Source organism: Archocentrus centrarchus, chromosome 13 (assembly GCF_007364275.1).
Source record: "Archocentrus centrarchus isolate MPI-CPG fArcCen1 chromosome 13, fArcCen1, whole genome shotgun sequence".
In the NCBI taxonomy this organism is placed as follows: Eukaryota; Metazoa; Chordata; class Actinopteri; order Cichliformes; family Cichlidae; genus Archocentrus; species Archocentrus centrarchus.
The window spans coordinates 23,376,929-23,389,471 of record NC_044358.1 but is presented as its reverse complement, the minus strand read 5'-3'; the positions used below and the strand labels follow the sequence as shown (position 1 = coordinate 23,389,471).

The 12,543-nt window shown below is 39.9% G+C and overlaps 1 protein-coding gene across 2 annotated transcripts in view; it reads left to right on the top strand.

Moving 5' to 3' along the window:
• Positions 1-12,543, top strand: part of ift80 (intraflagellar transport 80 homolog (Chlamydomonas)) — a 49,844-nt gene that overhangs the window by 7,577 nt on the left and 29,724 nt on the right. For both annotated transcript variants that reach the window (XM_030743643.1, XM_030743641.1), the window contains exons 6-8: positions 4,151-4,260; positions 7,213-7,302; positions 7,379-7,516. In XM_030743643.1, the coding sequence (XP_030599503.1) occupies positions 4,151-4,260; positions 7,213-7,302; positions 7,379-7,516 (338 nt within the window). The remainder of the gene's footprint in view (positions 1-4,150; positions 4,261-7,212; positions 7,303-7,378; positions 7,517-12,543) is intronic.

Sequence of the window (12,543 nt, the reverse complement as noted above, 5' to 3'; positions counted from 1 at the left end):
GAGAAAAAGTTCGTTCTCCGTTTAACCAGCTGCTTTTACACAGCTGTGCTTCGCACTCACGGTTGCTAGGCGACATGAGCTACGCAGAGGTGACGGCAGCTGATATGAAGGCTAGCCGCTCACTTCCGGCCTTTGTGGTGTTCGTGGGCTGCGAAAGACGTGGGCCGGGTCCTTCGCAGGATGCGGCCCCTAATTTGGACATTGTGCGTCGATATAATCTGTATGCCGGGAACTCGCGCACTGAGAAACGTTCCACGGTGCAAAGTGCGATTAAAATGCGTTAAAAATTTTAACGCGTTAATTTCCCCGTAATTAATTAATCGAAATTAACGCGTTAAAGTCCCACCCCTAATATATATATATATAAAACACATAACACACACAGTGCCTTGCGAAAGTATTCGGCCCCCTTGAACTTTTCAACCTTTTGCCACATTTCAAGCTTCAAACATAAAGATATAAAATTTTAATTTTTTGTGAAGAATCAACAAGTGGGACACAGTCGTGAAGTGGAATGAAATTTATTGGATGTGTCAGACTTTTTTAACAAATAAAAAAACTGAAAAGTGGGGCGTGCAATATTATTCGGCCCCTTTACTTTCAGTGCAGCAAACTCACTCCAGAAGTTCAGTGAGGATCTCTAAATGATCCAGTGTTGTCCCAAATGACTGATGATGATAAATAGAAACCACCTGTGTGTAATCAAGTCTCCGTATAAATGCACCTGCTCTGTGATAGTCTCAGGGTTCTGTTCAAAGCGCAGAGAGCATCATGAAGACCAAGGAACACACCAGGCAGGTCCGAGATACTGTTGTGGAGAAGTTCAAAGCCGGAATTTGGATACAAAAAGATTTCCCAAGCTTTAAACATCTCAAGGAGCACTGTGCAAGCAATCATGATGAAATGGAAGGAGTATCAGACCACTGCAAATCTACCAAGACCTGGCCATCCCTCTAAACTTTCATCTCAAACAAGGAGAAGACTGATCAGAGATGCAGCCAAGAGGCCCATGATCACTCTGGATGAACTGCAGAGATCTACAGCTGAGGTGGGAGAGTCTGTCCATAGCACAACAATCAGTCGTACACTGCACAAATCTGGCCTTTATGGAAGACTGGCAAGAAGAAAGCCATTTCTCAAAGATATCCATAAAATGTCTCGTTTAAAGTTTGCCACAAGCCACCTGGGAGACGCACCAAACATGTGGAAGAAGGTGCTCTGGTCAGATGAAACCAAAATCGAACTGTTTGGCCACAATGCAAAACGATATGTTTGGCGTAAAAGCAACACAGCTCATCACCCTGAACACACCATCCCCACTGTCAAACACGGTGGTGGCAGCATCGTGGTTTGGGCCTGCTTTTCGTCAGCAGGGACAGGGAAGATGGTCAAAATTGATGGGAAGATGGATGGGGCCAAATACAGGACCATTCTGGAAGAAAACCTGTTGGAGTCTGCAAGAGACCTGAAACTGGGACGGAGATTTATCTTCAAACAAGACAATGATCCAAAACATAAAGCCAAATCTACAATGGAATGGTTCACATATAAACGTATCCAGGTGTTGGAATGGCCAAGTCAAAGTCCAGACCTGAATCCAATCGAGCATCTGTGGAAAGAGCTGAAGACTGCTGTTCACAAACGCTCTCCATCCAACCTCACTGAGCTCAAGCTGTTTTGCAAGGAAGAATGGGCAAGAATTTCAGTCTCTCCATGTGCAAAACTGATAGAGACATACCCCAAGCGACTTGCAGCTGTAATTGCAGCAAAAGGTGGCGCTACAAAGTATTAACGCAAGGGGGCCGAATAATATTGCATGCCCCACTATATATATATATATATATATATATATATATATATATATATATATATATATATATATATATATATATATATAATATAATATATATATAATATAATATATATTTTCCTTATTCTTGGCTGTTGTATAAACACATTTGATGTGTGTATGCACTGGGCCTTTTAAGCTATGATTATACTTTGCTGGTCCATGAGTGCTAAGATCTGCTTGGCTCCAAGTGATATATATTGCAAATCAGAAGGTGAGCACAAGGGCCTGTGTGGACATCAGGGTTATTATAGTTAACGAAAACGAACGAAATAACGAAAACTGAAATTGAAAAAACATTGTCGTTAACTGAAATAAATAAAAACTATAATTAAAAGGAAAAAACGATAACTAATTAAAACTGAATTGTGAGTTTACAAAACTAACTAAAACTAACTGAAATAATCGATAAACTTACTTTCATTTACTTGTTTTTTGGGGGGGTTTTTTAAGCCTTGTGGATTGATATGAAATCATTGTTTCCGCTCTCCGAGTTTAAGCTGGGAGCGCCACAGGACAACTGTGTGAGTGCGCATGTGCGTGCGCTCACCGCGCTGGTCCGCAAAGTAATGGCTGCGTTCTGCCTAGTCCCGTATGGAGGTTCTTTGAGTACAAACACCTGCACACGACCACAAGGTAATTAACACACACAATCCAGCTACACAAGCATAAATGCGGACATGAGGTCGGCAACTTCTGTAGGTTGTGTACAGAGGCCGCAAAGACCCTGCAGGTTTAATTAGCGAGCATCTAACCAAGCTAGCTCCAAAACAGAAGCAGCTTCAGGTGGTGAGAACATCAGGATGCAGCTGGATTTGAGCTTTGACTCCTTCAAAGAGTTTGTTTTTGTTTAACACCACATGTAGGCGTTATTAATCTGCTGCACTGATGCTGAAGTTTATTGTGGAGTTTATTGTAGAATTTATTGAGTTTGGGAGTTCATGTTTTTCTTTGTTTCTCCCTGGTTATGCTCATGTGTGTCCTTAATATTACACAAATTTAGCATGTCTTGTGAACAGTTGGTTGTTGACTATATTTCTTTAAACTGTATCTTTTGTCAAGTTTTCATTACACAATAGTCACTTTTGCGCCTTGAATCTTGCACCTGATTAGGTATGAAAATACTAAAACTAATACTGAAACTAACTGAAACTAACTAAAACTAAGCATGAAACCAAAAATAAAAACTAATAAAAACGAGCAAAACCACTCTGAAAACTAATTAAAACTAACTGAATTAGAGAAAAAAAAGTAAAAACTAACTAAAACTAAACTATAATGTAAAATCCAAAACTATTATAACCCTGGTGGACATCCATAAAAACTAATAAGACTGATGATAAACTTCTCTCTCCAGCATTCACATCACACATGGTTTACTTATTAATCACTATACACTTCAACTTAAAAAATTTAACTCTGTGGGGGTAGAAATTACCTTCTTGCTGAATTGTGGGTGCTGTGGAAAACCTGGCTGGGGAATGGCGATTGAGCCCAGTATGTAGTAGCATTTTTTTCTTAGCTTAGTGTTTGGGGATTGAGCTGTACATTTGTGCAACACCTCGATTTAGTAGTATTTCCACAGATGCACACCACCCTCCACATGGCACCCAGATCACTGCAGGTGTTGATTCTCTTTTGTGGCTGCAGCTCCACACATGCATACATAAACACACACACACACATACATGCACATACTACAGGAGCACGCTGTTCTTTTTGGGTACTATGACCCATTTTATGAGAGAGCTCTAGGAAGAGGTTTGAACTGAGCGAGAGCGAGGAAAGAGGAACTTGTGTGAACCCCTCTCATTGCCTTCGTCAGATTTACATCATGTGACCATTTGGCATTTGTGAGAAACCCCATGCACCTGGAGTAGGGTTAAATGTCACCCCCCCCCCCCCCCCCCCCCCCAAAAAAAAAAAAAAAAACCCATTCACACACACATAGCCACAACTCGGCACACGCTCTCACTCACACTTTCCCTCACACATGTGCACGTCATGCGCACACAAATGCACACTTGTGCTTATGCTGAAGAAGTTAGACTGATTTTCTCAGCTGGTTTTCTTGTAAGTTTAAGTGCTGTTACATGGGCTGAATGAGGTGAGAGCTCTGAGGGAGTATGATACCTTCTGAGAGGAGGAATTGGCTCTGCTGTATCCTTTAGCTGTTGTTCACACCAAATCCTGCTTTGTATGAGCGAGAGGTAGACATTTGTACACAACTCTGTGCTCTCGGCTTCTCATTAACAAAAGACTGCTTCTTTATTCTTCCTGTATTGTTGGGTGTGTTTCCAGGATCTCCTGTGTATTCTGTGGCCTGGGGTCCAGACTCGGACAGAATCCTCTACACATCAGGAAGACAGCTAATCATCAAGCCTTTGCAGCCCAGTGCCAAAGTCATACAGGTACATTAACTTTTTCTAAGTAATGTGACAGAAAGAAACAGACGGGGCTAAACTGTCTCTGTCAATAACAAATGTGCTTGAACACAAACTCACATTTTACTGTAGAAGTTACACTGTTTGTTTTCTTGTAAGTTAAGTCTTATTGCACAGGCTGAATGAGGTGAGGTCTGTGAGGGAATATGATTCCTCTGGAGAGGAGTGTTTCTCTCAGTTCTTGGCCATGTGACACATTACCTCTCATGTTACTATCATTTACTAAACATGAGGCTTGTGAGGTGTAGGCATCAAAATTTGCCATCTTTTAACATTAGTATGTGTTTGAAAACTAGTTTTTGCATCTCTTCCAGATCACATGATCTCTCGATTTAAAAAAAGTTTGCAACGAATTAATAACTTATTAATTAATTAATTATGTCAAAGAGTGACAAATAGAGTTCCCCATTCAATTCGGTGAAGCTAATCTACATTCTTTAAAATGCACTGAAATGAGGGATGACTTTTTCCTCATTTCTGCTGCACTGTATTTGTGAAGTTAGCATTGCCTTGTTCTCTTGGTATTTTTCTATGGGATTTTGGACTTTCACGAAAGATAAATTACACGTTTTGTTTTCTGGGTTGTAAATGTAAATGAAATTGCCAGATGTTTAAAAAACAAACAAAAAAAAAAAACAAGACTTCAAACAAACTACACATGATGCACCGTAACCGCAAACCGTTCTGAAACTCAGTGTAACATATGTGGTAACCTGATGTGCCCCTTCCTAGAAATGTAACTACACCTTGCATCAATGCAGCTCACATTGTGAGCTACCATTGGCCCATTCACTACTGTTGTTTCCTCCTGTGCATTCCAACCACTTCTTTTCCAGCTGCCATTTTTCACATTGACTGAAGGAGAGTGGGAGAATGGATCAACTCAAAAAGAGAAACTCTACCGCCAACTAGTGCTTTGGTGGCAAAATTGCTGTGCAGCAGAGGCACACCATGCACAGGCAGTGCGCCAGCCACTGCAGTTACTTCATAGGCTCTACATAGATTCAACACACAAGTATAAACTAAGCTTCACAGCCATTTAGCTCCCGTGTTTGACACGATGATTCTGAATGTCTCTGACAACTTTTATAATCTTATGTAGTTCACAAGTGCGTTGGGTGCTGGAATAAACTATGTTGAGCAGATGACCCATAAGCTGAAAGACTATTGCAGGGGCTTGGGTTCGAGTTTGCCCTGGGCCATTTCCTGCATGTCGTTCCACACTCTTTCCTGTTTGCTATACTGTCCTATCAATTAAGGCTAAAAGACATTCAGTCATTTAAAAAAAAATCACAAGTGGGGTATTTACTTCCATATTTTATGTTGTAGAACAAAGCATGAAATGTCTAAAGCTTGTGTAAACCAGTGACCCTTTTTAAAGCCTTAAAAACAAAACAAAACAAAAAAGAGATTGACTGACTGACTTTGAAATGGGCTAACCAGAATTGCAAAATGGTCCTTCCCAGGCTTTAGGTCTTATTTCTGCTGTACTTTAAGCAAATTATCTCACAAGTTTTCAGAATTTCAGAGCATGTGGACTGAATAGATTTGTATGCTGCACACAGTTTTTCCATGTTGTTTAAGCTATAGTTTTATTTGACCCTAAATTAGAGGTTTTGCATGTGGTTTGTATTGTTTTTATACTTTATTGTGACCAAAAAGACAAAACTCTGTGACTGTTATCAAAAGCAGACTTTCACATCCACATTTAGACTGTTTGATGTGTATCATCAAATAGACTTCACCTCACTATCCACTGTATGTTTGTTATGTCATACTTTATTACGTTATTCTGCCAGTGCCTCCAATGGTGTAGTGGTTAACACATTTGCTTGGTAAGTGAAAGGTTGCTGGTTCGATTCCAGTCTTAAATACAAATCCCCATTGTGGTTGCATCAGGAAGTGCATTTGTCATAAAACTCTGCCAAATCAAAGGTGGCGTTATCTGCTGTGGTGACCCCTTGTGGCAAGGGAGCAGCTGAACGTAACTTTTAAGTTACGTTACCATATGCAGAGCATTTCTCTACTGGAGGATTTGCAGGATCTGGACAGGAGCTGTTCTTAGTTAGAAACTGCATTTTTGGCACCTTAAAAGATCCGTGAATTCATGATAAAGCACATTCACTTTAATAATATTACTTAGCTGATTACCCTGTACACCATTAAGTCCTTTTTTCATGTAGCATTTATTTATTTTTCTTCTTGGAGCTTGACTGCACCTGAGACCTATGAGAAAACAGGGTTTTCTGAGGGTTTATTTCTTTTCTCTAAGATATTACTGCACATACATGCAGGCACGAGCACAGACACAGACACTAACAAATGCCCCAACTTCATCATCTCTCTCTGAGACCCCCTGGAGACCAACACAATGACCTGAGCCACAAACAAAAAGACCCCCACCCCCCACAAAATCCTCTTTGACCTTTGTCCCTTATACAGACAGTAATACAGAGATGTTAATGTATTTACCTGTGTCTTTCTTGGGCACGTGGAGTAAGCAAGTAGTGCACAGAAAATAGAAAATAAAGTGCGTAGACAGAGCAGGAACAGAATGGTACATTAGGTATGGTAAGATAAGGCTGGAATCAGGCTCTCTGTTCTTTGTTACACTGTAACATGTAATGTTGAGAGTAAGCTCTCAGTTTGGCTAAGATGAAACAATTCATAAACTTGTAACTGTGCTTATGACCAAAAATAAATTCCATTCGGGTGCTTATTCCAACCAGCTTGTTTTTATCCTCTTTTTGGACTCAGGAAAAGTGTAGGAATTTATTAGAGATCTCTTGAATTTCTCTTCATCAAAATGATGTGTATTGATTACATCATTATGTTGCTAAGCTTAACTTGTTTTTGTTTTTTTTGTTTGTTTTTTTCTTTTTCTTCTTGTACTCTTTCTCTCCATTTGTCTCTCCCTAGTGGAAGGCTCATGATGGGGTTGTTCTGAAGGTGGACTGGAATTCAGTCAATGACCTTATCCTGTCAGGTGGAGAAGATTGTAAATATAAGGTCAGTGGATTTTGTGTATACTTATTTAAGTCATAGTGGTTGTTGAATTCCTTTAAACCATTTCCTTCCTCAACAGGTATGGGACAGTTTTGGACGTCTGCTTCACTCCTCGCTGTCTCGTGACTACCCAATCACATCTTTGTCCTGGGCTCCAGATGGAGAGGTGTTTGCTGTGGGTTCTTTCAACACCCTGCGGCTCTGTGATAAGACTGGTGTAAGTGAAACGATTATAACCTCCATTAAGTTTTTTTTTTTTTTTTTTTTTTTAAGCATTGAACTCTCCCAAATATAATGTAATTTAATCAATAAGACATCTGTAATTAACTATGGAAATATGGAAGTGGTTATTAATACACACAATTGTTGCAAAATGGCTCAAAACAGCAGATTTTCATAGTTTTGTGTGGTTTTAGCACTTGCTTAGGCTGTGTAATATAATTTCAGCCCTGTGTATTTTAAATATCTGGAACTTCTGATCTTCATCATCCACTGTCTTACCCATGTATCCAACTTATGTCACAGGAGGGGGTAGGGTATGGAAGGTCTACAGTACATCAGAGAACAACACACTTTCAAATCCTCAATGGTGATCACTTTGGAAATATCAATATTAAATAACCTAACAAGCATCATTTTTTTTTTTTTTTCTGGAGGAAATCCACACAGGCACAGGGAGAACTTACAGACTCTACACAGAAAAGCCTCCAAACCTTCTTGCTGTTAGGCAACAGTGCTAACGACAGCACCACTGTGGTGCCCGCCTCTCCAACCCGATATATTAACTTATTAATAAACTTGTATAATAAACCCTTGGTTTCATGCAAATAGCAAGTTGTTTTTCCATATTGGCCAATAACTAGCCAAGCTTAACACAAGCCTGGGGACAAGTACACACTCAAATGTTGGCTCAGTCTAATTTAATCTTTTACATGTGACCAAGAACTGTTAAAATAAGGATGGTAATCATTTGCCATAGGTAATTTTTTTTACTTCAAAAGTTCTGTCCAAAGTTGCATTTTTAGTAATACATGTCTCCTCTTTGGTCAGTAAAGTTATGCAGATTCAGGAGTACTCGTATGTTAGAAGCAATTCTTACAGCCTCACAGAAAATAACAATTACGTGGCTGTAATCTTATGAAAAAGGATCTCTATATAGTGAGTCACGCTAGTTGACAATTGTGCAGGAAAAAAGCGAAAGGATCCTTGCACTTAAACAAATTCCTGGTTTTGATCACTTTTTGAGCACATAAAATTAAGCATTTCAAACTAAGTACTTGAGCTGCAAAATCAGTGTAAATATTGCCTCTCAGTGACAGTACTACACATTAGTGACAAGTCATGAAATCAGGCTGACCTCGGGTTTCTGCAGCTGTTGCTGAAAAAATGAGCAGAAACTGTGCAGCTGTAGATCATCAAGACCATGTACTTTCTATATACTGTAAACTTCTTTTTTTGTGTATTTTTTCCTTTGGTTTATGTACATCTCCTATTGTAACATTTATTTGTAGCCTATAAAGTCCTGTTCCCTGAAACATACAGTGTTCTTAGTACACTGTCAGCTTTTCCAGTACGGTATGGTTTACAGTGTGTAGCCCCAGGCCTTGTGTTTTCTATACATCATTCATCTCTTTAAATCACATTAGGCTGCATGCCACATGTTCTTGTTACCTGGTGCTGATGGTAACTTCAGTAATGAGAAGGGAAATGAGAGAATGATGAATGGTAATTGTTGTTTCATTATTGCTGAACACTTGGCAGGGAGCAATATTACTAGTTCCCTCGTGGGACATTTAGGGCTTCTTTGAGTTTATGTTCAGTTGTCACTATACTGCAGCATCAGATCGCAATAATCAAAACAAACAACCTGGGCTGTCCTGATCACCGGGCATTTCATGCTTCGTTTTGATTTAATTAGGATCAAGTCTATTTTTTTTTTTTTTTTTTTTTCTGGGGCACTAAATCAAATGGGCTGGAGAGAGGTCTGGGCCAACACATATGTCTTCTCCAGAGGAGTAAGGTGTGTGTTTTGTATACGGTTTGAGAGTCAACTGAATGTATATCTTACAATTACTTTTGGTCTTCTGAACCAGGGATTTCCATTGTTTTGAGGAAACTTGCCAGGTTATTGCTGCAGGCTGGGGAAGTGATTCAGATTAAGCCAGCTCATATTCATTTTGTCTGTGTAAACAAAACTAAAAATAATGTACTATTAAAATTACAACTTGCTTCTTTATTTTTTGTAATGACCCGAGTAACCTTATGTCCTCCCATTATGGGTTTGTTTACGTGGTTGGTTTGTTCCATTGTTTCATCATTGCACCACTTGCTTTGCTGTGGTGTATCTTGGTTAAGGCAGTGTGATGATGATGATAATTATGATGATTATGGTTCTGCCCTGCTCTGACTGGAGGAAGGGTATGCATGCCTTCTCCTCCCTAAGCCCCTCAGAGACAGTGTGTGCTGTAGCGTGGTGTGGGAGGCTTGCTCAAGAAGAGAAGCGGGTGGGGGTGCAGGGAATAAGAAAAAGAGTCTAGAAAATGAAAATCCCCCTCAAAGGTCACTCTGTCCGAGTCACTTTCTATGTGTGAATTCAGACAGAAGGTCCTTTCATGCATCAGAGAAAAAGTTCAAGTTTTGCTTACATGTGCACCCTTGGCCACTGTTGTATATTTATATTATAATGTCATTGTGCATGAGAAGTTGCAGACAGAAACCATTAGCCAGTTACAAGTGCTTTACCTGTGTTGTTGCTGTGGATTGTTTGTGGTGCAGTAAGGGTTAAACAGTGTGAAGAGACTTTTCAGTTACTAGCGTGACTAATGGGAAGGAGTTTCATTCTGTATCTGCTACAATGAAACCTTGCACTTTAACGTATTGCTGCTGGCTCAGCAGGATCAGTCCTGCTCATTTAACCCTTTCACCCTTTTCCAGCTTGGCTCTCCTCATTCTAAACTATCAGCCCTCTCCTACATTTTTACTTTCTCTACTCCATGCCTTAGGACAGATGTAGTGTATTACCCCTCTCCATTATCACTATGAAGGCTAGTTGGACAGATACAAATACAAAGGTAGTAAAAAGTATTAGTTATAGTGTGACCATGGACTGATTATAAAGTTTGTTCTGTTTGTTTTTTTTCTTTGAAGCATCAACATTTTGTTAATATTAAATACATAACTGATTTATTAAAACATATTTATTTCTCTTATTTACAATTATGTGGTGCCTAGAGGTCTTGTGTGGAGCACTTTTTTCTTTTTTACAGGAGGTTTAACAGCACGCAAGACACAAAGCGGTTCACTGTCCCTTTTACAAGATTTTGGAGACACAATAAGTCAATGTCTGTCTGTGTGCCTGCCATAGTATATGCATGTGCCCACATGCCTCTGTGTGTGCATTTGTGTGCAACCATTGCCGTGCAAATGTGCTTGCGAGACAGCAGTCTATTTACGAGGCGCTGCAGCTGGTGTCTAGCGTCTGGACCCTGTCACGATCCCTGACACTGTCACTAGCTAACAAGTAGGACTCATTGTGCCAGGCAAGCACCCTCTCGCTCCTTGCTCTCCACCCCTTCTCCCCCTTCTCTTCTGTACACTTGTTTTTTTCTCTCTCTCTGCTGTACACCCATGCTCACATACATAAATGTAATAGATGGCTGGTTTTGCTGTTCCAATTCCTGCAAGAATATTGTGCAGGAATTAGAATAACATTTATTTAGCTTTTCAATAGTTTGATAAGAAATCATAATATTTAGAAATTTGTAATTCCTTATGTTTTGCTTCAGTCATCTGGTCATGACGAGGAAGTTCTTCTACTATAGGACACACTCACCACAGGACATCGTCCCAAGTTCAGAGGTTGGTCAAAGGCACGTAAGCAGAGTCGAATCAAGAAGGCATGGCGTTTTTGCTGCAATACTGAGTGTTTGCCAGAATGACCTCATTTAAATGAATAATCAGCCTGTGATTGTTCATGCAGGGTTGATGTCAATCTGAATGTGGCTGTAGACATATGCCTCATTGAACCTAATGATTGCTTGCCCTCGCTCTCTCCTCTGGTCTCATTTAACTGAGTTTAGGCCTAGTATGATCCAGGTTTCTGTCATGTTCTCACTAATAATCTCACATGCATATCTTACTATTCCATTCTTTCTTTAGCCCAAGGGCAGGCCCTATTTCTTACCAATATCTTTGTCATTTATAGTAGTTTAAAAAAAAAAAAAACACTACCTAGGGGTGTTGTGGTTGTTTATTCACAGTGAACTAACAGTTGCTACGCTCACACCATTTTTGAGATTCAAGTAGCCAGCAATAATTTGTTAAAGTTCTAGCTCAAAATGGTATCATTGTTTTCAAAAGCAGTGTTAAACCACTGTTATACACTTGTTGATACTGCCAAAATGGTCAGCACTCATGGCATCTCTATGATTTTCTGCTAGCTACACTACTTTAGAGTGAACCGAATCTTTCATTTGTCCACTTTGTGGGAGTTTTGTGTGAATTTTCAGCCTAAATGCTTCTCTTTGTGACAAGGGTGTTTTTCTTCTTATTGTTTTGATGTTCTTGCTGTGTTTTTTAAATTTTTTTTGGGGGGGGGGGTTTATTTTTTTTTTTTTTTTTTTACATAGAATCACCCCATTTATTTAAATCTTCCTCTATCATTCTTCTTTTTGCTTCTCATGCGTCCCTCCTCCTTTTGCATATGTTGGACTACTTTGTGCTTATCAGTGCTCCCCCTCTTGGCTCAGTTTCCCTTGTTTCTTCCCCAGGCCTTTGCCTCTTTTTCTGGATAAGTCCAGGGTTTCCCTTAGGGCTTTGCTCAGCATTGCCACTTTTGAAATGGGTCCATGTTTAGCTTTCTTTCTTATCCCTTCCCACTTCAACTGCAGCCTCTTTGCCTGTAGGATCTTTGTCCACCAATCCTTAAAGCTGCCAGCCATTGTTTTTGTCCTCAGGAGTTGTATCGCTCTTGACGGTCTGTTAGCCTGCCACTCTGGTTGTTGTCTTCATTTTCCCTCTTAGCTGTAGACTCTTAATTGCTAGACATCAGACATCACTGTCTTATCAATTAGTCCCTTTAACAGTGCTCCCCTTTATCACTGGGGAGCATATACCTGAGTGTGTGCTAGCAGTTTGCTACCAGCCAACATCTGGAAAGTGCCGCTGCTGGAAAAGAATGAAATGGCCAAGAGTTCTGGTCCTGATTGTGAACCACTGTTAGTGGAGCATGAAAAAGCAAAAGAA